Source organism: Aulostomus chinensis, chromosome 12 (genome assembly GCF_037954235.1).
Source record: "Aulostomus chinensis isolate RoL2024-O1b breed Wild chromosome 12, RoL_Achi_v1.0, whole genome shotgun sequence".
Lineage (NCBI taxonomy): Eukaryota > Metazoa > Chordata > Actinopteri > Syngnathiformes > Aulostomidae > Aulostomus > Aulostomus chinensis.
Window position 1 is genome coordinate 17,078,630 of NC_141331.1, and position 23,649 is coordinate 17,102,278.

At 41.8% G+C, this 23,649-nt stretch overlaps 1 protein-coding gene across 3 annotated transcripts in view; it reads right to left on the bottom strand.

The window, feature by feature from the left end:
- Positions 1 to 15,531, bottom strand: part of LOC147252297 (FERM and PDZ domain-containing protein 4-like) — a 38,588-nt gene extending 23,057 nt beyond the window's left edge. The window contains exons 1-2 of one of the 3 annotated variants that reach the window (XM_086220531.1): positions 15,345 to 15,531; positions 765 to 881 (exon numbers count right to left, since the gene is read on the bottom strand). In XM_086220531.1, the coding sequence (XP_086076657.1) occupies positions 765 to 881; positions 15,345 to 15,388 (161 nt within the window). In that variant the 5' untranslated portion in view covers positions 15,389 to 15,531. Of the gene's footprint in view, positions 1 to 328; positions 513 to 764; positions 882 to 8,303; positions 8,719 to 15,344 lie in introns of those variants that run through there. The other 2 variants (XM_086220532.1, XM_086220533.1) reach the window with 2 other exon arrangements.
- Positions 15,532 to 23,649: the final 8,118 nt, after the last annotated feature.

The following is a 23,649-nucleotide window of genomic DNA, read 5'->3' on the forward strand; positions in this document are numbered from 1 at the left end:
AAGCCAATGCCAAAACAGCCTCCACGATCCATCCGCCTCATCCAGACACATGCAGCATCCAGCACTTTCACTGCTCCTTACTTCTTATATAACACCTCTGGCATCACGCTTCTCATGCTACAACCCATGTGTGACAAGTGCTCACCTCCTATTTGGTGCATCATTCAAATACACACAAGATCTCACAGTGGAGCGTAGAAAAACAATACCACACACATAATTCTATAAGAAGTAATGAAATGAAGCAGAGCAGCTCAGCAACAACGGATGAAACAAACACTCACTTGTTACCTTAGAACATGTGCACACACGCGCAGCTTCTCTTTACCTGCATGTGCAGAGATACGCACAAATGACTGGAACGAAGGATTAACTAGGACGCTATGACCCGGCACTCTCTGAGGACAAACTATCAGATAAAAACAAAATCCCTGCACAGGTGATTTTCTTCTTCAGCAGCACCAGCAGCCGCGCTCTGAAAAGTCCTTCTTCTGCATTTGGGAGACTGCATGAGGAGTATTGTGGGTGTGTGAGAGGGTGAGAGAGAAAGAAAGCGAGAGAGGGAGAGGGAGGGAGAGAGAGAGAGAGAGAGAGAGAGAGAGTGGGCAGAGAGAGAGAGGGAGCGCGGCAGGGGAGGAAAATTGGTATTCTGAATGCACAAATGGAGACAGAATGGAGGCAGTGACGTGGCTAGAATAATCATAGGTTAGCAAAGTGTCTCGAACATCTGGGAGAGAGAGTTTGGTTAAACACAGGGCGCTCACTTGATGTAGCAGTCACGCCCCTCTCTACTGGTGCCCATGTCCCATCCATTGGGGGGTCCCTGTGAAGCATTCCAGGTCCCTGAAGGAGGCGGCCACCCTGATGATTTGGTCCTGTGGCTGCAGAGGGAGGAAGGACACAGAAATCAAGTGTTGATCAACTTTATAGTGCAGCTTCATAATGGTTTAAACACGTTCCACCAGCGCTAAACTGCAAAAGGTTCAGAGGTAATGCAGAATATGAGTTTAGTTTATTCATTTATGCAAAAAAATAATAATACAATTTACTCCGAAAATATATATATATTGGCGTATCAAACTGGAAAAGATTAAAAAAATAATATTGAGATATGGGGTTCATAATAGAAAGAAATGATTCGTGCGGTGAGGCGATTGAAACCAAGTGATAAGGGAACGTCTGATTCTGGAGATGTTCAACAGCGTTTGTAAAACGACAGTTCACTCAGCGAATACAAATTAATTACGTAACACAGGCGGAGTTGTCACGCCTTACTCATGCGCTTTGAGAGGCATGAAATTGGTTTTATTTCTCCATGTCAGCACATTCTTTACACAAGAAGCCCAGAGGAATTCTTACATTATTGAATCCCATGAAGTTTATCAGAGAGAAGGACAATCACTTGTAGCCTATTGTACGAAAGAATCTGCGTGTCGAGATTGTTGCCGATTTCACCAGCAAAACACAATTCGGTGTCGTCGGTTCCCCTCTGTGCTACAAGTTGGCATGGATTTAGAAGATGTGTAATTGTCTTTTCTTGTCTTTCCCCACCCTCCGTCTTTGTCTTGCCTTTATCTCGGTCTTTTTGTATGCACACTGGTGACGCTATGAAAGCAGTGGCAGTAAGTTATGTCACTTCAAAGGCTTGTCTGCTGTGTAACAGGGCTCTTCGCATTCATTATTCAAAGCCTCCCTGTCCTTCCCTCTAAATGTTTCCCCAGTTACTGTACCGATGATAATACATGGGTATACTGTGTGCCCGTGAGCATGCCTGTCTGAATGTATGCATTTTCATGAGATAACACACACAACGTGAATAGTTCTGGTCGACTTGTTTTCCTTTTGTTTTGTAGAAAAGTTTGTTTCTGAACACAAACAGGAAGCAATCTGATTTCTTGCCCGATACGGGCAGTGTGTTTGAGGGATATTAGTGTTTCCACAGAGATATGGATTAATCTGACCTCCAGTACATCAGCTGTGAGCAGACCTTGATGGTGTATATTTAGAGCACATTTCCAGGAGCTCAAACGACGTGTGTGAACACAACTGGATACTGTCCGACACTGTTGGAGCCATATTCGCCTCATTGACGAGTCCTACGTTTGAACTCCATTAAAGCTCCTGGGCTAGAGTGATGTTACCACAATTTAATGCATGTTTATATATTTTTCGTTCTCAACCGCTCGAGAGGTGGAATATAGAGGAGGACGAAGATGATTGATATATTGAACAGAGCCTACAAGTCGATGGAGCAAATTACTTACAGTTTTAGATGCAGTGTCCTCAAAACACGTTTCACATTGTCCCGCAAAATCCATTTTTCTGTTTCTCAGTCGTGATGTATGTGTATGAACAGACTAGCTGTAGATACTCTGATCTCTGATTTCTTTTGTCTGCAAGCGTGTGGTGTATTATGGCATTGACTCGCAGCACTCCGGCTTACATGGAGGCTGAAAAGGTTCACTCACTGGTGGACAGTGAAACTGATCTTCCTCTGCTAGCATTAATAAATCATGGCTGCACAGTCACATCGGACTAAGTAATTGAGAGCCAAGTGGGTAAACCTTGCTGCACAATTCATGAACAGGTTACCCAAGAGTCATGCAGAGAGAGGACAAGTAGAACTAGAAAGCACATCCCTCCGCAGAGGAGGAATCATGGATACAGACTATTCCTATTTATTTTCTGTTCGACCTCGAAAAATAACGGCCGCCCGGGACCGCCAATCCAGACGATGATCCTATAGGAGCTTCACGCTAACCTCTCTCATTAAAATACGTCGCCTCCACCAACGTCATCAAAATATGTAGGAAGTTTTCTGAAATATCCACAAGTACATGAAACCAGATGGAGAATCTGACTTGTGCATAGGTGTCTCCTTTACACCTCAACCCTAATTTTCATATTTGATAAACAGTCGCTCATAAAGTGCTTATTTAACCAAAAACATCATTGTGACTGATAATCGTACTCGTACGATATTTTCGGAGACATTTCTCATACCATGAAAATTTCCCGCCACCGCATCCCCATTTTTATATGTCTAAGGATGTCCAAATGTTACCGCTCAATAGAAGCAGAAAAAGTTGCTGTGTAATAAATTCTGACTCGCAGTTAAATAAAAATAATATTGCCACTGCCTGTAAGATTTGCTGCCACATCAATTTCCATAAGAGCTTTACAACCTGAACCTTTTTAGATTATTTAAAATTTTCATTTCATTCCTTCTTATTATCTCAATAAAGAGAAACAACGGCAAAGACCTGTCCCGCAAAATTATCACTAGCCATGATTAGGAAGATATTATATTCATACGGCCTGAGAGACAGGGACAGATCACTTTTCAGTCCTTCATAAAAATTGCATGAACAATGTGATCTGTGCTTTATCACAGTTGTTCACTTTCACTTTCATCTCTTGGAATACAAGCGAGTTGTGAAGAAGCATTCTGGTGTGTTATGAAAGCTGTTAGTGTAGCGAGTAACTATGCATTATAGACAAGCTATGGCTAAGAAAAGCACACTCCAACACAGTCACTCAAGTTAGTTTGAATAATTCACATTGATTATCTCCATGAGGCTAAGTTCTATGAAACCACATTCTGGTACCCCCCGGCTACAAATTTATGCTTCAAAACAGTCTGACACGTCAATGGGAGATGACTCACATTAGAACACGATGGCGAGATTTTTACTGACTCTTAAGTGCTGATTGCCATAAGACTCTTTTTTTTTATTTTATGGCTCTTGTAGTTTTCCCAGCGTGTATTGTCCAACATTGCAGGAAATAACCCCGGAGCTTTAGATTTCCCTTCGACAATCAGACATCACATTCTACTCCTCCAGTGTCGCCGGTTTGGAGTGTGTTAATGAGCTGTTCTGTATTAACACACGCATTCACACTCTGTCACATCTAAAGGGCACAGGTGTAGTTTAAACATGGAATAAGAGGAAAGTTTAATAACGTCGCGCTACTGCACGGGTGAAACTAGTTGGCTTTGTGTGATAACTTAGGCTCTGGGAATAAGGGCCAGTATTTCAGTGCTCTAGAGTAGCCAGCGAATATCCACTCCAAGACTTCCTTGTTCCGTCCGCCATCATAGTTCACAGTCCATTCGCAACTTGAGAAATTTGCATGGAGTTGAAAGATAATAACAAAAATATCATCTAATACGATCGGATCGTTTCAAAGTAGCCAGTTTACTCTCGGTTAACAAATGAAAGCCACTACAACGGCTTTGTTCTATCGTCAGACTACAGCCAGTTTTCCAAACTTGCATTTTGGCTGTTTGTTTTGTCTGTTTTGCACACAAACTGCTCACTCTGGACGCAACCAAGGTTCGCTCGAACGTGATTGATCCAAGATACTCAAACGGAAACCAGAAGCTTCTCTGACTCTACGTTTTGGTCTTGGAGGCTGATGACAATCTCCCAGATTTTGTTGGGATAAATGGGTGGAAACATTGCTGACCCAGTCCAACGTCTTAAGGATGATGTGCAGCAGCCATGTACCCATCAACTCTGTCCTAGCAACAACTCAAGAATTGTTGGAGCGCAGTCACAGGACAAAACTCCTTCAAAATACTGGTTGTTACATGCCACTATACTAGTTATATTCTATGTCTTACACAGTGAAAGACATTTGGGGGTTGGCACAATGATAATTCCCAATAAGATGTATCGTTCACAAAATGTAAGGGTGCCATCCAAGCAACTACCCTTAGCATTTAAAAATCTCTTTTTTTGGTAGGCGGACATCTCTGATATCTGGTATTACAAGACTTTAAGTAAACAGTAACCGTTGTAAGATCGCCTGGGTGAAAAGGAGCACAGTGTTACAGTCGTTGCATGGAGGCAGCAGTTCTTTCAACCTTCAGCTCTGTGGCGAATGGGTTAAACCCAGAGAAAACCTTGTTTTTGCTTTTAGACTTTCTTCTTCGATATGGTGAAGAGGCTGTGTCGCAGCACTCTCGCTGTTCTTGAATTAAACTGAGACACTGGCTGATGCACAGAAAAGCTGCTAATTTGATTCTGTTTGGATACAAAATCTGTGGAAAGACGACAGAGGAGATGAAGACTCCTGGGAGGAGGCCTGAGAGGAGCAGAGAAGTGGCTCAGACTGAGAGGAACCGCTCTGATTAAAGGCTTTATTTAAAGACTTCAACTGCCGTTACTGTTTTTAGGGCACAAACACTTTGGCTTTTGTTGCACATAAAAAATGTCTGCCCTCTACTTGACTTTTTTCCACATTACCACTACCTTGGCCCTAAGGCTTTGGTCAGCATGAGAGCACAAGAGAACATGCACCAATCTGCTACGTAGAGCTTGACTGTATAAAAAGTGGACATTGCCTCCAAATCTGTGGGCATGCTTTAAACCTGAAATCCCTGAAGCGACCAGCAGGGGCGACCACTTCACTGGTTGCAAGAAGAAGTCTATCACACTTACTCACAAGAGTTCATCTTCTGCCTTTGCATTTGAACTTCTTTAGCTAGCTAGCTAGCCTTACTTAGCTCTTTACCCTTCTGAAGACATTTTGTTTAAATAGCCCACCTGATGGCGACCGTGCCCCACTCCTAACATCAGCTGTCACACCAGAACTTCCAGGTAGAAACAAACAAAGATGGCCGATCTGTTGAAGCCTGTGAGAGAATGACCCTTCTCTCACTCGATTTATTTCCAGAGCCAACTTTTTCTTCCAATATGGTCACTTCTGGCTCCAAAACAACAAGATGGTGAGAGTCAAAATGCCAAAATCAAGTCTTTCTATTCCACAAATGAAGAGGTTAAATGATCGTGTCTACGTCCACTAATTTTATACAGGCTATTGATATTGCTGACCATGCATCATTCTGTACCAAAACCACTTCCAAATGTTGTTTGATTGACACTGGCGAAGACGGCACTGTTTTTTACATGATGTCAAAGAAACCACTACAACATGATCACACCACAACCAAAACTCACACTCTCGTTTCTGCACAACATTCACTTCTAGAGAATCTCTTATTTTTCTCCATTTTTTTCCAAATGAATATTATTTTTGTCTTTGGATGCTCTGATATTGTTGCCATGGGCAACCACACTATCCTTAGCAGCTCTCTGGTGCCTCTATAAAGAAAGGTTTTTTTTTGTTGTTGTTTGTTAATCTCTGCTGGGTGGGAATAAAACCGCATCTGGGAAGCAGCCCACCCACCATGATCCTGCTTCTATTTGCTGGCGAGTCTCTAGTTTACCTGTAAATAGAAAAACACCACAATCTCTGGAAATAGCAAGCGTGAACCACTTACAACATTGGGAATCTAGTAAATATATTCCCACGGCCAGCCAGCACCATAATTCACATGATTGAACTGCTCTTGTATTATACTGCATTAGGTGTATCTAAAATTTGGCAATATATATCCAGCTATAAAAGTAAGAGGCGTACAAAATTGAAGGAAGGCATCTGTGTTCTCCTTATAATTTATGACTCCTCGCTGATCTAAACTTGAACTTCGCTGCACCTCATTGTGCTGCTCGCTGCTTTTATGCTAAAAGCTCTAAAGGACAAAACCAAGTAAATGGTTGCCCGAGACCTCGTCCATCAGCCAGCTGGCTACTGTTTCTGACCCTGAGCCATATCTGGTCTCTTACAGCTTCTGACTTTAAGCAGCTAAGTATGACAGACCTTTGTGTACTCAAATAAACATTCAGGCTAATCTATTTGTTTCCAAAAGTTGAGGCAAAGCATGACGAACTGCCAAAACAGTAACCGGTAATCAGAAAATATTCCTATGTGCAAGTATGTGGTTTATGTAAAAAGGATACATATTTATCTCATCTTTTCTTGATTGACAGAAAGTATGCAATGTGAAGATGTGATAATTGATACTTTTCCATGTAAGCTATTCCATGTATAAATTTGTGTAATCTGTAACTTTCCAGCTGTGAGTTCACCCAAAGTTCTACAAAACACAGCCCAAGCAACTTTGGTCAGATGAGGTTTTGAATTCAGCACAAAGAGTTGGACGGATCAATGCAGGAAAAAGGTTTTTGTGCGTGACAGCAGACACGTCTGGGGTGTTGTTAGGCTTGAGGAAGAGGAAAAACCTCACATTCCCTGTAGATTTCTTTTATAAATACAAGTAATTGTTGTTGTTTTTCTGGTGAAATCAACCTTAGCAAAACAGCATCCGTCTGACTTAAATTCTTGCTGGCAGCTGAGTGGGAGAAAAAATAAAAACGGCAGTGTAGCAGTGGCAAGTGGTAATCAGGGATAGCACTGTGTGGCATTATTAACAGTGACAGGATGCAGTGACGTTGGTGGTCCACTGGGAGCCGCATCATAAACGCTTCCAGGAGGGGGGATACTAACTAGAAAGCAACAGTCCTCTCCCACTCTGATGGAAAATCCCTGCCACTTTCACCAGGTATGTCAGCGACAATAACAACAGAACTTTGAATTGCATCGCAATTCGGTGCACCCTTGTCTTTCCGCAGGAATTAAACAGCGTGTCATTTTTCTGCCAGCTCCAGAAAAGAACATATGAGTCATCAACAGATTGCAGTGGAGATGAAGTGAAATAAAAGACTCTGTAAAAGGCACGTGCAGTGCCGGATTTTTGATATTCTCCAATTATGGTCAGTTCTCCCACCACTTTTGGTTCTGTGGTGCTGCTGATGGAACCAAATCCTCTTGGAGGATTACTGTCCACTGGGGCAGATCAACTCAATCTAGCAGACCCATGGGTGCATAAGGTGAGGTGTTTGGCCTGGCCGTGAATGAATTCCTCACGATTGGTAGTTTAAAGTTGTACTTTCTATCACTTCTTATATCACAAATACCATTTCTGATCTCTGTCACTGCAGAAGAAATGATCTATTAGAACTGGAAAGTGATGCATGTAATATTTTCATTAGCCCCAAGTGTTCGTCTTCTGTTAGGCTTGACCACTCATCTTAAATTACGCATTTATGTAGGAAGACATACTATTATACTTCAGTCACACGATGTCTGCTAGAAACTATTTTGAATAATCTATCCATGCAATTGTTTTTTTCATTTAATATTAAAAGAACATTTTAGACACATGAACAGCCTCAGCTTCTGCATCCATCCCCACTCCCATCTCCGTCACTTGTTCATTCATTTCACATCATACATGACTGCACAACTCTTGAGTGATCAAAAAAAGAAAAGAAAAAAAAAAACCTCAGCATTTTTAATCACCCCGTTCTCTCTAAATCACGGCGATGTTCATACTCTGCCACCTTACTAGAAGAACGGAGGGGAACATCCACAGCAGCATCCAGCGGACTCACCCTGACAGCTTTGGCATCTTCACAAAGCTGAACACATCCATGTGTGCTGCAGACTGCAGTCAAGGCTAAAAAAAAAATTCTACTTCACTCTGGCTCCATTGTGCCACGCTGTCTGTAGCAGCGACAAATAAATAATTCAGGGGAAAAAAGTAGAGCTTCCACAAGTCAGGTGGAGAGATTAGTCCTGTTGTCTGGGCTTCTGCATGGCTGAGTGATTGCTGTGTCCTCGCCTCAGCGGCACAAATCCATAGCCCATGGAAAAGAATCTGGCAGTGCAGCGTCCCCCAGTTACATCCTTCAAAGCATGCCTCTGTTAGCAGCGTTAAGCCACCTTCATTTAATTTCCATCGCAGCGGAATTATGAGCAGGACCCGCACAGTAACAACAGCTTTGGTGAGAGGCAGGGAGAGCCAAAGCGAGGGGCAGTGGGAGGGAGAGAGAGAGAGAGGGAGGGAGGGACAGTGTTGGTGGTGGTGGTGGGAGATGAGAGAGGAATGTGACAGGATGTTATATGTGTGTATGGGTGAAGGAGCCACAAGAATTACTACTAAAGGATGCAGCCAGCTTCCTAGCATTCCCCAGAGGCTAGTCTCATCAATCCTCCACAATGTGAAGTGTTGTCAGACAGCAGGGTAAAAAGAATGACAGCAATGAAGGGACACGCGGCGCCATGTGCAATATAATGTGAAAACGCAACAGTGGAGAGCAGCTGGAGAGATGGCAGGACCTAATGTGTGTCCTCCCCCAGCTGAGGTCTCTGCCTCACAGCTGCACATTAGCACACCCCGTACTGTACAGTACACTGCATTTGTTTTTGACCTTTCAAAACAGTTCAGCTGTTAAATGCTCGCTCACCATGATAGCATCTATGAGAGGCCTCAAAACATTTTAGCAATTCACACAACACTCAGCGATGATGCAACCCTATAAAAGAAGACGATAGTCAGGATTCTTCATATATATATGTATATACATACATACATACATACTGTCTCAATATGTATGTATATATATATATATATATATATGTATGTATGTATATGTATATATATATATATATATATATATATATATATATATATATATATATATATATATATATATATATATATATATATATGTATACATACATATTGAGACAGTATGTATGTATGTATGTATATAAAGAGAAGGTGTGATTCATCAATTTCCAGAAGGGAGAAGACTATAATAGGACTGGTCATAATGCTTTTATGCATGTTAATAGATGCCTCAAGCATCTAATTTTCTCTCTGAGATTCCTTAAGATCAAATTTAATCACCATATTTTTTCCAGCTGGTTCAGGGTGTAGTGACATTTCTGTTGAATCCTCATAAATTGATATTAGTGAGCAGCAGCAGCAGCACAGTCTTGAGAGTCAGGCAAAGGGTACTTGCCAACATCACATCCCAGCTCCCAATGAAGAATCACCACGTGTCTATTAGCGCAAGGAGGAAGAATCACCCTTCATAAATCAAAACGCCACAGATGAGGCACCTCTGCCCAAACCCGCCAAGTTCCAATTAGCCTCGTCTCTGATCCACAGAGGTTTGATTCTTCTTCACGCCGACTTTTGATAAAAGGAAGTCCTCTGTGGTGTGACGTGCAGGAAACACACAACATCAAATAGTAATCTTCTAAGAGAATCCGCAACACTTCTATGGCTACAGTATATCATCAGCTATAAATATGCTTATGAGAATCATTTTAGTAGGAATGAGAGTAAATATAGTTGACAAGGATAACAAGAGTTATTCCCCTACCCAGTTACATTCAGTGTGAATCTCAGCTGGGGGCCTGACAGCATGATAGAAAATACAAATCAATAAAAATGTCAAGCGGTCAGGGATAAATAAATACATAGAATACAAACACTGCTAGATTCTCGTTGACAATTTTTCAAGCTACCATTTGTAATTCCTTCCACAGTGGAGAAGCAAACCATCCTGTATTAAAATGCCACAACTTGTAAGCTTCTGCGGGGTTGAGTCAATGCGCCTTTGCTGAGAGTGATACATTGCAATAAAGAATGTTGTCACTCTGACTCAGGGTCAGTCTCAGATTTGTTTCCTGCCTTGAATAAAATGAAACTAGATTGGTGAGAAAGGTGAACCACCCAATTGTCCCTGACAGATTTTTTTTTTCCTTTTTTTAATTCGACAGTGAAAAGTGTAAAAAAAAAAAAAAAAAAAAAAAAAGATGGAGCTGATGATACATTTTTGGAACAAAGTACTGTTTGTTTTGGGGTAGGGTCACTAAAGACATCAAGAATACCCTGATGAGGGAGGAGAGCATGTCTAACAGTTTGCTTTAAATGCAGCGGCGGTGTCCTGTGGCAGAGGGATTGAGAGACTCAGCGTATTGTGGACAGTTATGTTTGCCCATTTGAGCTTGTGGCCTGGAGGCCAACATGAGTGGCAGCAGATATTAGGGTCAGACAGCAGCGTGATCTAAGGAGAATATGGCTGAAGCTTTACTGATAAAACCCTGCTGATCCCTAACTCTCCTCTCTCCCAGCCACTTTTAAAACAGCTGAATTCAGTCATTCGGGCACACTTGACCACTTAAAACCCAACTGTGCTTAAATTTTGCAAGCCCTGCCTTTGGATTACATCGCTTGACTTTAAAAGTTTAAAATAAGCAGAGCACAACCACTTTGCATTAATTGCTAACCATGCTAAATAACAAGGCCGTGAATGTGTGCTCAGAAGAGCTTTAGATCAACAGAATTGGACTCTGATCATGCATTCATCTACAGTGGTGTACTGTACTGCAGATTGTATCACCTTGATTTTGCACTGCAGTAATGTGACTATGTAGCCCTCCGGCCTCTACTTAGCATTAGCTCCCCCTGGACCTTAATCGGATGTGTGTCAGCGACAGCAAACTGCCCTCAGACACCCCGCACAACTGTGTCGACGGCAGCGTTTTGTTGCTTTGTGTGTGTGTGTGTGTGTGTGTGTTTGTCCGCCTAGGAGCCACCTTAGTACCTAAACTTTCCCAATCTGTTAGTGCAACACTAATTATGGCAGCGCTGAAGCTGATTTATTCAGTGAATTAAACAGCTTTTAGGAGGGAGTTTAAAGATGTGAACGCTGGGTCCCGTCCCCCCGCCCCCCCCCCCCCCCCCCCCATCCATGAATATTCAGTGGTGTGACTAATTGGGATAAAAAAGTGAAGTGTTACCTGGCTGAGTTGTGCTACGCTTTGAAAAGATTATGGATTTGGTTTGCCATTTCCACTACACCTGCTGATAAAGTTCAAAGTAACACTGGGAGGCTGGGGACTATTCTGTGTGGACTGAATAAAACAACATACTGCCACGATACTCCGCACCTGCAGCTGTTGTGGGTTATATGCCGGTTTTTAAACATGATCATGTTTGTCACTTTTATCCAACTACTCATCTTCTATCCAAGGCTCACCAGCATAGAGCTTTATAAATAGCTCAGTGGTGCATGAAGCCAAAACAGTTTTGCATCCGAGTAAAAAAAGAAACACAAGTTCACACGTCTATAGAACAAGAATACAAGCAACATCCCCCTTCCAACGTCCAGTTTAATCCATGGTCAACTTGAATGGGTAAAAATAATGTAATCTTGTGGCTCTTCTAGATTTTCCAAAGGTCAATGGACCAAATTGATCTAATTATGGTAGTTAAACAAGTCATTTTGCAGTGGTTGGGAAGCTAAAATATTCTTAGTCTTCTTTCTCAGTGTAGGTCCCAGGGAAACTGTCTTTATGGGCTACGTGATAGACACCGTAGTTGTTATTATTCACTTTTGCCACTATTTAAAACTGACCTCAACACAGGCACACCCTAACCCTGAAAAATCTCTGTGAGCCATGACAGCTGTCCAGTTTGACTTCAATCAGCTAGTCCTGGTGTAACTAGTGTGACTGGGGAGTTGTTGCATGAATGCATTCCACTAACAAACATAGTTGGATGAAAACGTGTAAACCTACGGTGGGTGAATAAACAGAACAGAGCTTTCTCTGCTTGCTTGTTTAGGGAGGTTTAAAGAAGTCGCTAGTGGTGTTTTTGTTTTTGTTTTTCAAACATGACCAAATAAAAGGCAACGCAAAAGTCTTTATTTTGTCCATCTAGAGCTACAGTAGAGGCAACATGGGGTTGGGGGCCTATAAAGGTCTCTGTCCAAAAAAAAAAAAAAAAAAAATAGTCTGAGTTAAGTTAATTATACATTAATTTAAAAAGTATTTTTAAATATATGTAGTTAAATTCTACGCACTGGACATTTAATTTGGGAGCAGACTGTGATTGACCAGCTTTATACCCATTCAACCGTCTGGAATTGTAAATGCTACTGTTGACATTTTGACTTATCACATCAAAAGTTTTGATTGAAGAAGATTTATATGGTTGTTCCAATAGTTTTGTTTCATTTAAGATCCTCCATTAGTTTCGCATTGAACTCCTAATTCGCGGTCAGATAAATGATTGACTCAACGAGACTCAGTTGCCTGGGAAACTGAAGCTTCAGTGCCAACAGTTTGGACTCTTACTCCGGATAATGTGGCCACTCACTGTTTATGAAGCCCCAGTAACAACCTTGGAGAAGATGGCGCGAATCATCACTTCATACAAAAACAATGTTGACATCAGCCTCTAAGATGAAGTGGTCCTGGAACTACCTCTCACTTGTCTAACTGAGGAATACAAATGTTTTAAAGAACAACTCCACTTGACACTGAAGGACTCCAGAGACAAGACTATCAATATTGCTGCACTGCACCTACCAAGTGGGCGGAAGTGGACACCATCCGATGCAGCGCAGCAAGCTTCTACAGGCCTTCGGCACAAAGATATTGAGGGCCAAGTCCAGCACAGAAGGGAGGTGTTGTCCTTAAAGCTTCTAACCAAACTGGCAAAAGGCTACAACGTCAGGGCAAAGGACGCTAGTGGTCGAGGACGTGCGTTGACAGGAGGACGTCTTGAGAAGTGCAAAGGCAGGGCCAATGCAAGGTGAAAGTGTAGGGAGAAGAAAGATCAGCTAGAGGGAGCTTTGGGGAATAGAAACAAATAAGATCACCTTTTTCATAAGAGTGACATATGACTTGATTCCATCACCAAAGAATCTCAATCAATGGTAGAGTGAAGATCTCACTTGTGCCAAACCAGCCAGCAACTCTCGAACACATCATGGGAGCCTGCAAGACAGGCCTCACACAAAGGAGATACACCTGGGAGCACGTTCGGGTCCTCGAAAGCTTCTGGAGAAAATGCAGATTGTGACTAAACCTTGTTTAAGTGTATATAAGTGCTCATCACCCACTGGCAGAAAGGACGGTTCCTAACATCTTGTCCTATGTTTTCATGACTAAATTTTCAGATGTGGGCAGGTTATGCTTTTTGAAGACAAAGTAGCCTTGAGCTGCCAGCCTCAAGTAGAAATATGTAATGGGCTGCTTTAGAAACTAAACTAGATTGACTAGATTCTCTCTAGACTAACTAGATTCTCTCTAGACTAACTAGATTTTCACTGAATACTGCTGATTTTACTTTGACTCGTGTAACAGCCCTCTAGACAAATTACCACTTTTCCCAGTTCCCCACAACCCTCAGTTAGACTTGCAATATCCCCAGTATCCCAGTTAGCAAGCAGGAAGACGGACCAGTGAGAAAAATAGCCCCATTCCCACTGGCCGAAAAACCAACTAACATCAGATTTTTTTCTCCAGCTTTAATATGTATTCACTCCAGGGTAAACCTGCAGTAAACACAAGTATTTATTGGCTCCATCATCGATCCACATCGGTGGGAACACAAAAGGGGGTGAACACGGCCATTTTCAGCTGGCCTCTGTTGTTTCCAATCTTGGACACATATGCGATGAGTGATGGGCTCCACTATCAAGAATATACATGAGATCTTGTCACCTCTGCTGGTATCCTCTTCAACCTTTTATCCTCTCAGTCACATATTCAAAAACATTTGCGTTCAAGAGGCGACAGTAATATCTCTCAGTCAGCGCTGAGTTTGAAAAACTTACAGAAACACGACCACTTTCCCTCATGCTGCTTTTTACTACTGTACACAAGCCTAGGAGGCTACACTCTGTTTTGAAATCTTTCACTTCTTTCCGGTGTAGAAGAGAAACAAAGAGGCAACTCCTTGTCTACTGGTAATAGGAACGGGATCAGTCTGCTTAAAAATTGCTGAAAGCAGTTTTCAAGATTCAAGATCTGGAATTTGATCCAGGTCATCTCCAAATGATCAAAATCTGCTCATCTGTTTTCAGTTGTTGTTGTTTTTTTTAGATATTCTGTTCGCAAACCAAGCAACCAACAAACACTCACACATGCTGGTGATCGCTTTACCTCCCTGGCAGAGGTGAAGATTGAATGCTGTGGTTAAGGCCTGGTTATAATTAGGCACAAAAACACTTTTTTTTAGGATAAGGGTGTTTTTGGTAATGTTACTCTTGGCTTTTGAAACAGTGGCTCCACCTGGACCCATGGAGTCATCCATCACCCCCAACCTTCTTTCCAATGTAGACATTTTCCTTATCTTGGTATCATCAGATTCCCTACGTTCCTGTGTTCATAATTTCTATGGCCACTAGATGGCATCTGTCACTTAAATATACAGTATATCGCTTTCAGCACCTGGTTTATAATGGTCTAGTAAAAACAACAAAAAAAGCGAAATGTCACAATGGTGAAAAAAAAAAGAATATAAATGTTTGAATCTGCCCCTTGATGCATTCTAATACTCCACCACTCAACTGTGTTTCCTGAAAATAAGTTTGGTAATTTTCGGTGTAATGCAGCACAGGAAACATAATTAACTCCACGTGGTGGAGGCGCTTCTAAATAATTTGATTGCACGACTTATTAAAGCTAAACCTTTCTGTTCTGCACTTTAAACTGCCTTTAGCTGTAAATATCTGCTAAGAAGAATGAAAACAAAGGACAACCATCAGCGCGTTCGTCTCCGCAACAAGAGATCAGCTCTGACTGACTTTGAGAGTTATTGCAGGACAACACAGAACACTACTCACTGAATGACAGTGAAGATACCGACTTCATTGTCGTCTGGGTCCATTCTTGATGACAAGTCTTTTAATGCAGCGCTTGTTTCAGTGTTTCCTGTCCAAGCAGTTAAAGCCCCTTTTGCTAATGTGCGCGCCAGTCCTTCCAAAGTTTTTCCCTGCTTGATTTGGACTCTCCATAGGCAACTGAGCTTGTCTGACTAAGGCATTCAGTTATGATTACATACAGTGGTCCTGTCCAAGTGACTGGCCAGTGCCCTCGGGGAGGAGGCCGAGCTTGTCGCTTCTGCCTCAGTAATGAAATAACATCACATTCCGGGCCAGTGCATCGGCAAACACACACAGGGATCAATGCTGAACAGCTGGACTCCAATGAAACGTTTTGAGGTTGCCTCCATGAGCTGAAGGAGAATATGTTGTGTTTGGGTGAAACTCAACTATGGTGTTTTTATATTCAAGCAGGTATTAAAAGACATTTTCAAGCTCATGAGCGAACTTAAATTTTGCAGGTATGGTTTAAAATCTTTTTACAAATTGTAAAAACTGTTATATTAATCTTATCCCCTGCGCAAGGCTTTCAGAAAAGGCATTTGTTTTATCATCCATGAGGGTTTAAAAATTAAGCTTCAGCCATAATCCAGACTCTATCACTGTCTGCTTGCCAACTGTCACCCTTAACGGAGCCAAATATAAATCCTATATAAACCATGGAATTAGATCTTAACCCAAATATTATACAGTAGCACTGTTTCATGACTCATATTTGTAATATTTATGCGTGTGGTTTTTTTTTTCCAAATCATAGTTCATAATGCTGTAAATTCGATAGATTTTTGTCCATATTCTGAGATTCTTTAAGGGCATTCTCTCATAACGTCATGGTATTTTAACATCACTACGGTTCACGTTGGATTATGCCATGCAGAGTCTCTCATGCATGAATGGCACACACAGTCTTCCATTAGTTATGAACTGAGGCACGTGTCTTTGCCTCTGCAAGCAAATGGAACTGCTTGCATAACATTTCCCATCCCGTGTACACACAACAAGAACTGAGAACTGAAAGTTGGGCCTCCTTGACAACTAAGACACATGTAACATAGAGAAGTGTCTCCTGTGTATTACCACAGTGCCGTACAATTATTTCAGTTGGCACCATTTTTCCACGCTCTCTCTTTCTGCATGTACAGCTGCCGCGCATGACCATATGGCCACAACAGAGCGAACGCTGCGGGAGGTTAAAGCAAACAAAAGCCGACCTTTTTCTCAGAGAAAAATACTGCATGTGAATCCGTCCAGTCATGGGGACTAACACTCGCCCCTGGGCCACAGCACCCTGCATCAGCGGCCTGTTTTTTCCGTGACACACAGGCCGCACCATTTAGAGTCAGAGGAGGGGACGCTCAAAGTGCGATAACCCTGCTCTGTTTACAGGACTGAGAATTCCGTTTAGCGTTGTCTTGGGGGTCACAACAGCGATGATTTAAGACGGTGATGACGATGATGATGATAGGCAGAGTGCGTTGTGATTTAATGTGCTGCTCACTGCGTGTGGGCGGATGGCTCATTTGTTTCTCTTTAAAACAATGTGATGCTTCAAGCTTCTTTGCAAATATCTCTGACAGCTTGTATGACAGCAGGCTCTGATTAGTCAAATGCATTTAAAGACATACAAGCGTTCTCAACCGAATGATACATTATGAGGAACAGCAGCGAGCAAAACCAGTGAAACTGTGAAAAATGAGAAAATAGGTAGGAATTGACTCTCAGTCCATCAAAGCAGATCTGAGTTTTACATAATAACGGGGGAAAAGTGATTTTTTTTTTCATTATTTCATGATCCATACAAACAGTAGATGCCCTAATTTGCATAAAATAATGAGAAATGCTCCATGCAGAACTTGAAAACTCATATAATACAAAGGCCTGTCCTCACTAAAGGTTACAGATGTATTTGTTACTGCTGTCCATTGCCCTCACTCCAGTAATGTGATTTACACTATTTACCTAGCAATAATTGTCTTCTTTTTGCCATTACAGAAGAATGCCAAATAGGTCATTAATCATAGTTAATTAAACAACTTTGAAATCCATTAACACAGTTGGATAAACGCTTACGCTCTTGAAAGTCGAGTTGCTCTTGCTGTTTAAAACAAACATTATTTAATGAAACATTTCTCATCATTTTCTGGGCACAATGAAAGTGGAACAGTACAAACCCCGACAGGCATAAGCCGGTAAACATACTCAAATCATAGACAGGAAGTACGCAGACGTCAATGCTAGTCAATGAAATCACAGGATATCAAATTCCTCAAATCAGATAGCCACTCCCGTGTCGACACCCGACAGAAGCTCCGAGCTGCTACCCTGGGAGGATAGGATTCACAGCAGCCAGCCATTATCTGTAATGTGGGAGAGAAAATCAATGTGCCCATGGAAAGCTGCGAAGGTCATCAGGCCAACAACGTTGCCACTTGCATCAGACGCAGTGCGTCGCTTCAGGCTGGGCTCTGAGCCAATCAGCCAGCGTCTGTGAGAGCACGCTGATGATATGGAGGAGAACTGTTTTTCTATTCTCAATAGAATGGAAAAATTTGAGTAATAATTTAATAGAGATGGCAGAAATCTACTTACAAGGTTCAGTTACATTTTCTACTGCTGGAATGACACATCACTTACACAATTCCAGACTTTATTCATCTGAGAGAGAAAAAAATCCCAGTTTTTCTGAAATGTTTGAATGACAAATGCCTATTTTCATTTTCGAAATTTACAACACACACTTTTCCAGAGGGCATTTGGGGAGTGCATATCACTGTCATGGTGAACCTGATGTTAAAATGTACAATTTTTCACCATGTTGAACAGATCTACCTCCAAATTGAAAGGTTTCTGTCCTGGCCCACGCTAAACCCCTCCACCAAGGTTTTTGAAATTCACCCACAAAGTTTTTTCATAATCCCGCTGACAGACGAGCAGCACCGTCAACATCAGGCGGGGGTAAAAAGTCTTCTTGAAAAGGGGACCCTTCAGTCACCTGCATGGGGACCTAAGTTTCTAATCGGCCTCATTATCATTATACATATATTTACAGGATCCTTCAAAGATGATACGGGGACATGTTTGCTTCCATGAGCTCTCAAAGAGGAATAAGTGCCTTCTCTTATGGGATTTGAGGGTATCTCATTAACTCAGAGAAAAACTCTATTATTCCACAAAAAAAGTGTCTTGTTATTTTAGAAGCGCAGGGCAGAGGGTTTTCTTTCCCATGAAAAGTTATCTTATTAATTCAGAAAATGGGGAATCGTTTTTATTAGAGTCTTTTTAAGTAGAAGACAAACAGGAAGAGGACTTGTTTTACCTTAAATGTAGTAAATTGTTCACATAACAAATCTGTTGTCACGTGAATAGCGAAGTAAAACAGACTCACCTCTGTTGCTCCTGGTTGTTTTCCAAACTGCTGCTGACGCATATATCACTTTTGTCTGCATAACCAATTATGTCCATGTCTCCTCCGTCAGCTGGATGCTCACATCTGGAACTTATGCAAGGCGAGCTCTAAATGTGCTACTGCGAGGGTGAGAGGATCCTTGCAAGATCCTACGGGGAGGGGAGAGGCCTCCTTGAAACATTGATAGTCTGGTGTAAATTCTATTAACAGCTAGGGGATATTGAGCAAAATGAAAAATCAATAACTTGTAGCCAGTAATGCTTGAAGGATCAGGCTGAGAGGAAATGTGAGATGGCGTGGCCTTGCCCTGACGCAGATACAGCTTCTGTAAGTGGCTAATCAAGTGTTTGTCTGACATCCAGATTGCATTTTCCTCTCACCATTACTCACGCTTTCCCCCCTTTCACTCTATCAAAGATGTGCTATCACATGGAAGAGATAGTAATCTACGTAATTGCTGCTACCAATCTGATGTAGCTGCACTCTAACAAAGGGATTAAATTATGGGTTGATGCACTGTGTTTTACTCCTGCACCGATTGCACATCTAGATAAGCCCTACACATGTTAAAGTCTGTATGATGTGGAAATGGCCATGTGGTGTCAGCGGTGACTCACTGTCTCATAGATGTGCATCTCTGCTGTCTTGAATTGAACCCTGCCATTTTGTAGAGACTTTAAATAAATAGATTAACAATAACAAATTCCATCTCCTGTCTACATTTGCATTATTAAAAACACAAAAGCTGCAGTCTATAAGTCACAGTCCATCCATTTATTTATTCTCTTAGATTATAAGGGTTATAAATTTACATATATGGCGTGAATATAATTGCAGTGAAAACAATATTTCCAACGGTGCCATTCCACTCTGTTTTTGTGGCCCACTAGGACATATTGTAGCCTTGATATATCTTATTAAAGGCTCGTTATATTGTGTTGCTACCATAAATCTGATTAAATCCGCGCTGAACTTGCTCATTAGCACAGACAAGTGGCAGAACCAAGGTACTGCGTTTGATCAACGGGTTACAGCGCCAAACATCATCAAACTTGCCTGTGGCAGGTTATCTAGCGGCTGGACAAGAGCCTGAAAAACTCATCCTTGAAAACTGTTGAGGATCATATTTGTAGATGAACTGCATTTGGTGAATTATGAAAACATTTTCACAAAAGCATTTCACTACATTTTGTTTGTATATTGTTGTATATGGAGAAATATAATTATAGATTTTTTTTCACATCACGTCGTCAACAACTACACGACTACACTACACAAATCTCATGTTGAATCAAAGTGTATTGTACACTGTAGTTTTACCATCGCTGGAGTATTTCATAGATGAAACTAAGTGACGTCATAATAATCCGCCCAGAGACGCCAGATTTGAAACTGATGTGGAAACTAAAACATTTACTTTTCCTGGTGAATAAATTAGCATATAAAAATAAAATAAATACGTAAACTCGACACAAACTCGTGTAGTTTAACATATTGAATTAATGCGAGGCTACAAAATGATCGTCGTGATACTTCAGACCATAAATTTGTTAGGAAGCAGTTTAGCGAGGTAATAAAGAAAGCAAATCAAGCGAGAAGTATGGAAGCCGCAAACGAATCTTTTTGCAGCGTGGTCGCCCCCTGCTGTTCATTAGACAGAATGCTGGTTCGAAGCACACCTGCAGGACCCTTGTTTGTTTGTTTTTTACTGCCCCAGCTTCCATTCTTTTACAAAGTTATATTACATTCCATGATATAATTATTACTTTCACTTGACCAACTGCTGAATCTTTTACCAATGTGTGTGTGAGCAGGAAGGGAAATTCCCGCATGGGTCGTGAGTGTTTACTTTTTTAAATGGTACGCTACTACCATCTAGTTGTCAGTCGTTTAAAAGTGACAGCGCAGTTTAGTCTGGATGAGATTCAACCTCATGTGTCAATATTATTATTGCTATTATTATTATTCAAAAAATATTAAAACATTTCAAAATAAGGCATCCCTTTAAAAAACAACAACTGCTAATCGTGCGGACTTAAATGTTGGTACAACAGAGCCTGGGTGGCTTTCATCTCACATCCCCCTCAAAATCTATTACACCTGATAAGAGAGCTAATTACTAATTAACTGGAAAATGTGAGCGCCCACACACGTCCCTAGAAGCATGCGTGGTCCCAGTGAGGCAGCAGTCTCAGCATGCCAGCTACAAACCTATTTGGGATTATTTAGAGGTGGTAGAATGACTTAAAGCCGTTGATGGAGAACGCCGCCATCATTTAGAAATATAAATTAAATCCTCTTCAAATGACTGCGATGATATAAATCGAGAGGCCGTCAAAAATATCACATCGTATAGATATTTACATTTGACAAAATCCCTCTCGTGGGACCTGCCAACATGTGTTCTCCTCTACAAGGTTAGCTGATAGATGCTCCCACTGAGAGATGACATAACGGGAAGTGTGCTGAGGGAATCTGCTAGGAGTCTTAAAGCTCGCCAAATAAGTGGATCAAACACAAAGCCGACTCCTTATCGCCACTTCCCTTGTGTGTTTGGTGGACTCCGGTATCTGATGAGGCCTTATCGTGGCCATACAGCGCTGGTTCACATGTCATGTTATCACACAGGTCCTTTCCCCAGGGCTCCCACAGGAAGACTGGGCTCCCAGGGCACTACATGCCAAGTATCTCCACTGGCTTGGGGCGAGGGAAAAGCGCGGTGCAGTCGGGAGAGGAGTGGGACTGTGAGGAGGGTCCGACAAACTTTCTTTTCACTTTGAGTGTCTTATAAGTGGCTGCGTATTGAATATTGATAATTTTGTAGCACTGACCCAGCTGTTGCAATATTAGCGAATATCGAGTCCGAGAGCTTTGGCTCATTTTTACGTTTCAAACAGGAAACTGAAAACTTGTTGACAGATGAGCCAAATCAGCTGAAAAAGACAAATTAAGTAAAGTATGAAATTAGTTTCTATTATCACATTGTGAAAGTGTTTTTGGTGTATAAAATGCCAAGCAGCTGAAAAACAAAGATTTGTAAAGTAGCGTGTGACTCAAGAAGTATCTAAGGCAAGCTATCGGTATATTGAAGATATTTTATGGAAGCTCAGCCCTTTGGACAAACCTCGACAGCTGCTCTGGTTCCTCAAATACTCCAAAGGATGTTTACTACTTAAAGCTCAAGTTAAACATTGGCACGCTGACTATGACATAAATAAATACTTCGGAATACTTCATTTTTTCTTGGTGGAGGTAAAGTATTGCATGTCATTTGTCTGCAACATTTCACAAAAACTTATGAGGCCTGTTTTCACCAAATGGTGATGGATTGCCATTACATTTTAAGGCCAGTTGGTCATACAGCCTCCTGGTCGCATCGGGAAATTACATGTTTCTTTTTGTTGTTTTTCAACATTTTGATGTAGATCCACTGGGGTGACCAGACCAGATCCGCCTCAAATTTGATCAGAAGCTTCTTTAAAAAAAAATTGACGCATTACGGTGAAGACTGAAGTAATTCATTAATCAGCATTTAACTAAAACCAAGGAAGTTGGGTGTTTGGGGGCATTTGCTTGTCCGTCTGTCTGACTGTCAGCCGGATTACACGAAAACTCTGAGGATGATGTTCATCAAACTTGGTGAATCCATGTAGGATAAGCCATGGAATAATTCCTCACATTTTGTGGCTGATTAGTCAAAGCGCCACCTGGTGGCAACAGGAAATGCTTTACACTGAGATGTACTCCTCCTAGTGGGTTGACCAGAACGGTGTCAGATGTGGTCCATAAGAACTTGGTGATAATTTACTGTAAAGAGACTTTTTGTGGGGCTGCACGGTGGTGCAGTGGTCAGCACTGTGGCCTCACAGCAAGAAGGTTCCAGGTTCGAGCTCCGGCTCGGGCACAGGATCTTTCTGTGTGGAGTTTACATGTTCTCCCTGTGCCTGCATGGGTTCTCTCTGGTACTCCAGCTTCCTCCCACAGTCCAAAAACATGCAATTTGGGGACTAGGCTGATTGATACTCGAAATTGACCGTAGGTGTGACTGTGAGTGTGAATGGTTGTTCGTCACTGTATGTTGGCCCTGCGATGGACTGGCGACCTGTCCAGGGTGAACCCTGCCTCTCACCCGTAGATGCTGGGATAGGCTCCAGCCCCCTCGCGACCCTTAATAGTAAGGAATAAGCGGAAGACAACGATGGACAATGGACTTTTTGTGAAACAGTGTTGCTGTGGTGAGATGGCCATTTTAGATATTTCACCATAGTACAGGAAACTGTCATAACCCCACATGGTGGGATCTTTTCCTGTAGGCCTGAGTGCTTCTGAACTTAAGTCATTATCATAGCAGCACCAGGAAGTCAGCCTGATGAAACAAACACCATTTGGTTTCAATCAAAATGACGCCGTGTGGTCTTCACACGATGTACAGCAGCAACATTGTGAGTGTAGGGAGTGATATTTGCACCACAGTGCTGCATTAGTCTGCTCCATCATGCAAAATCAAGGTATGACCAGGGGTCACCTCCCACTCCCGCTACCGAGTGGTGACAGTGTGAAGGTCCGCTCATCACTGTTTGCAGCTTTAATTCAGTACAGACCACCTAAGTTCACCTCAGCTGCAGTACTCACTTTGTCAGTACATTGCTTGTTTGTACTATTTTTTTTACAGTGTTTTTAAAAATTCAGGAGTTATGGTTACTTAACTCAAGCGGAATTATCATCTCATGTTTAACTATGATAATTCAGCCTCTTAACAGCAGGAGGAAGTTTAACCTCCTCAACCTAAGACTTCTGACGTCACAGTCTCAGCTGGTTTGAACGCATTTAGTTGTCGGAGGTGAGACCATGAAGTTTGGA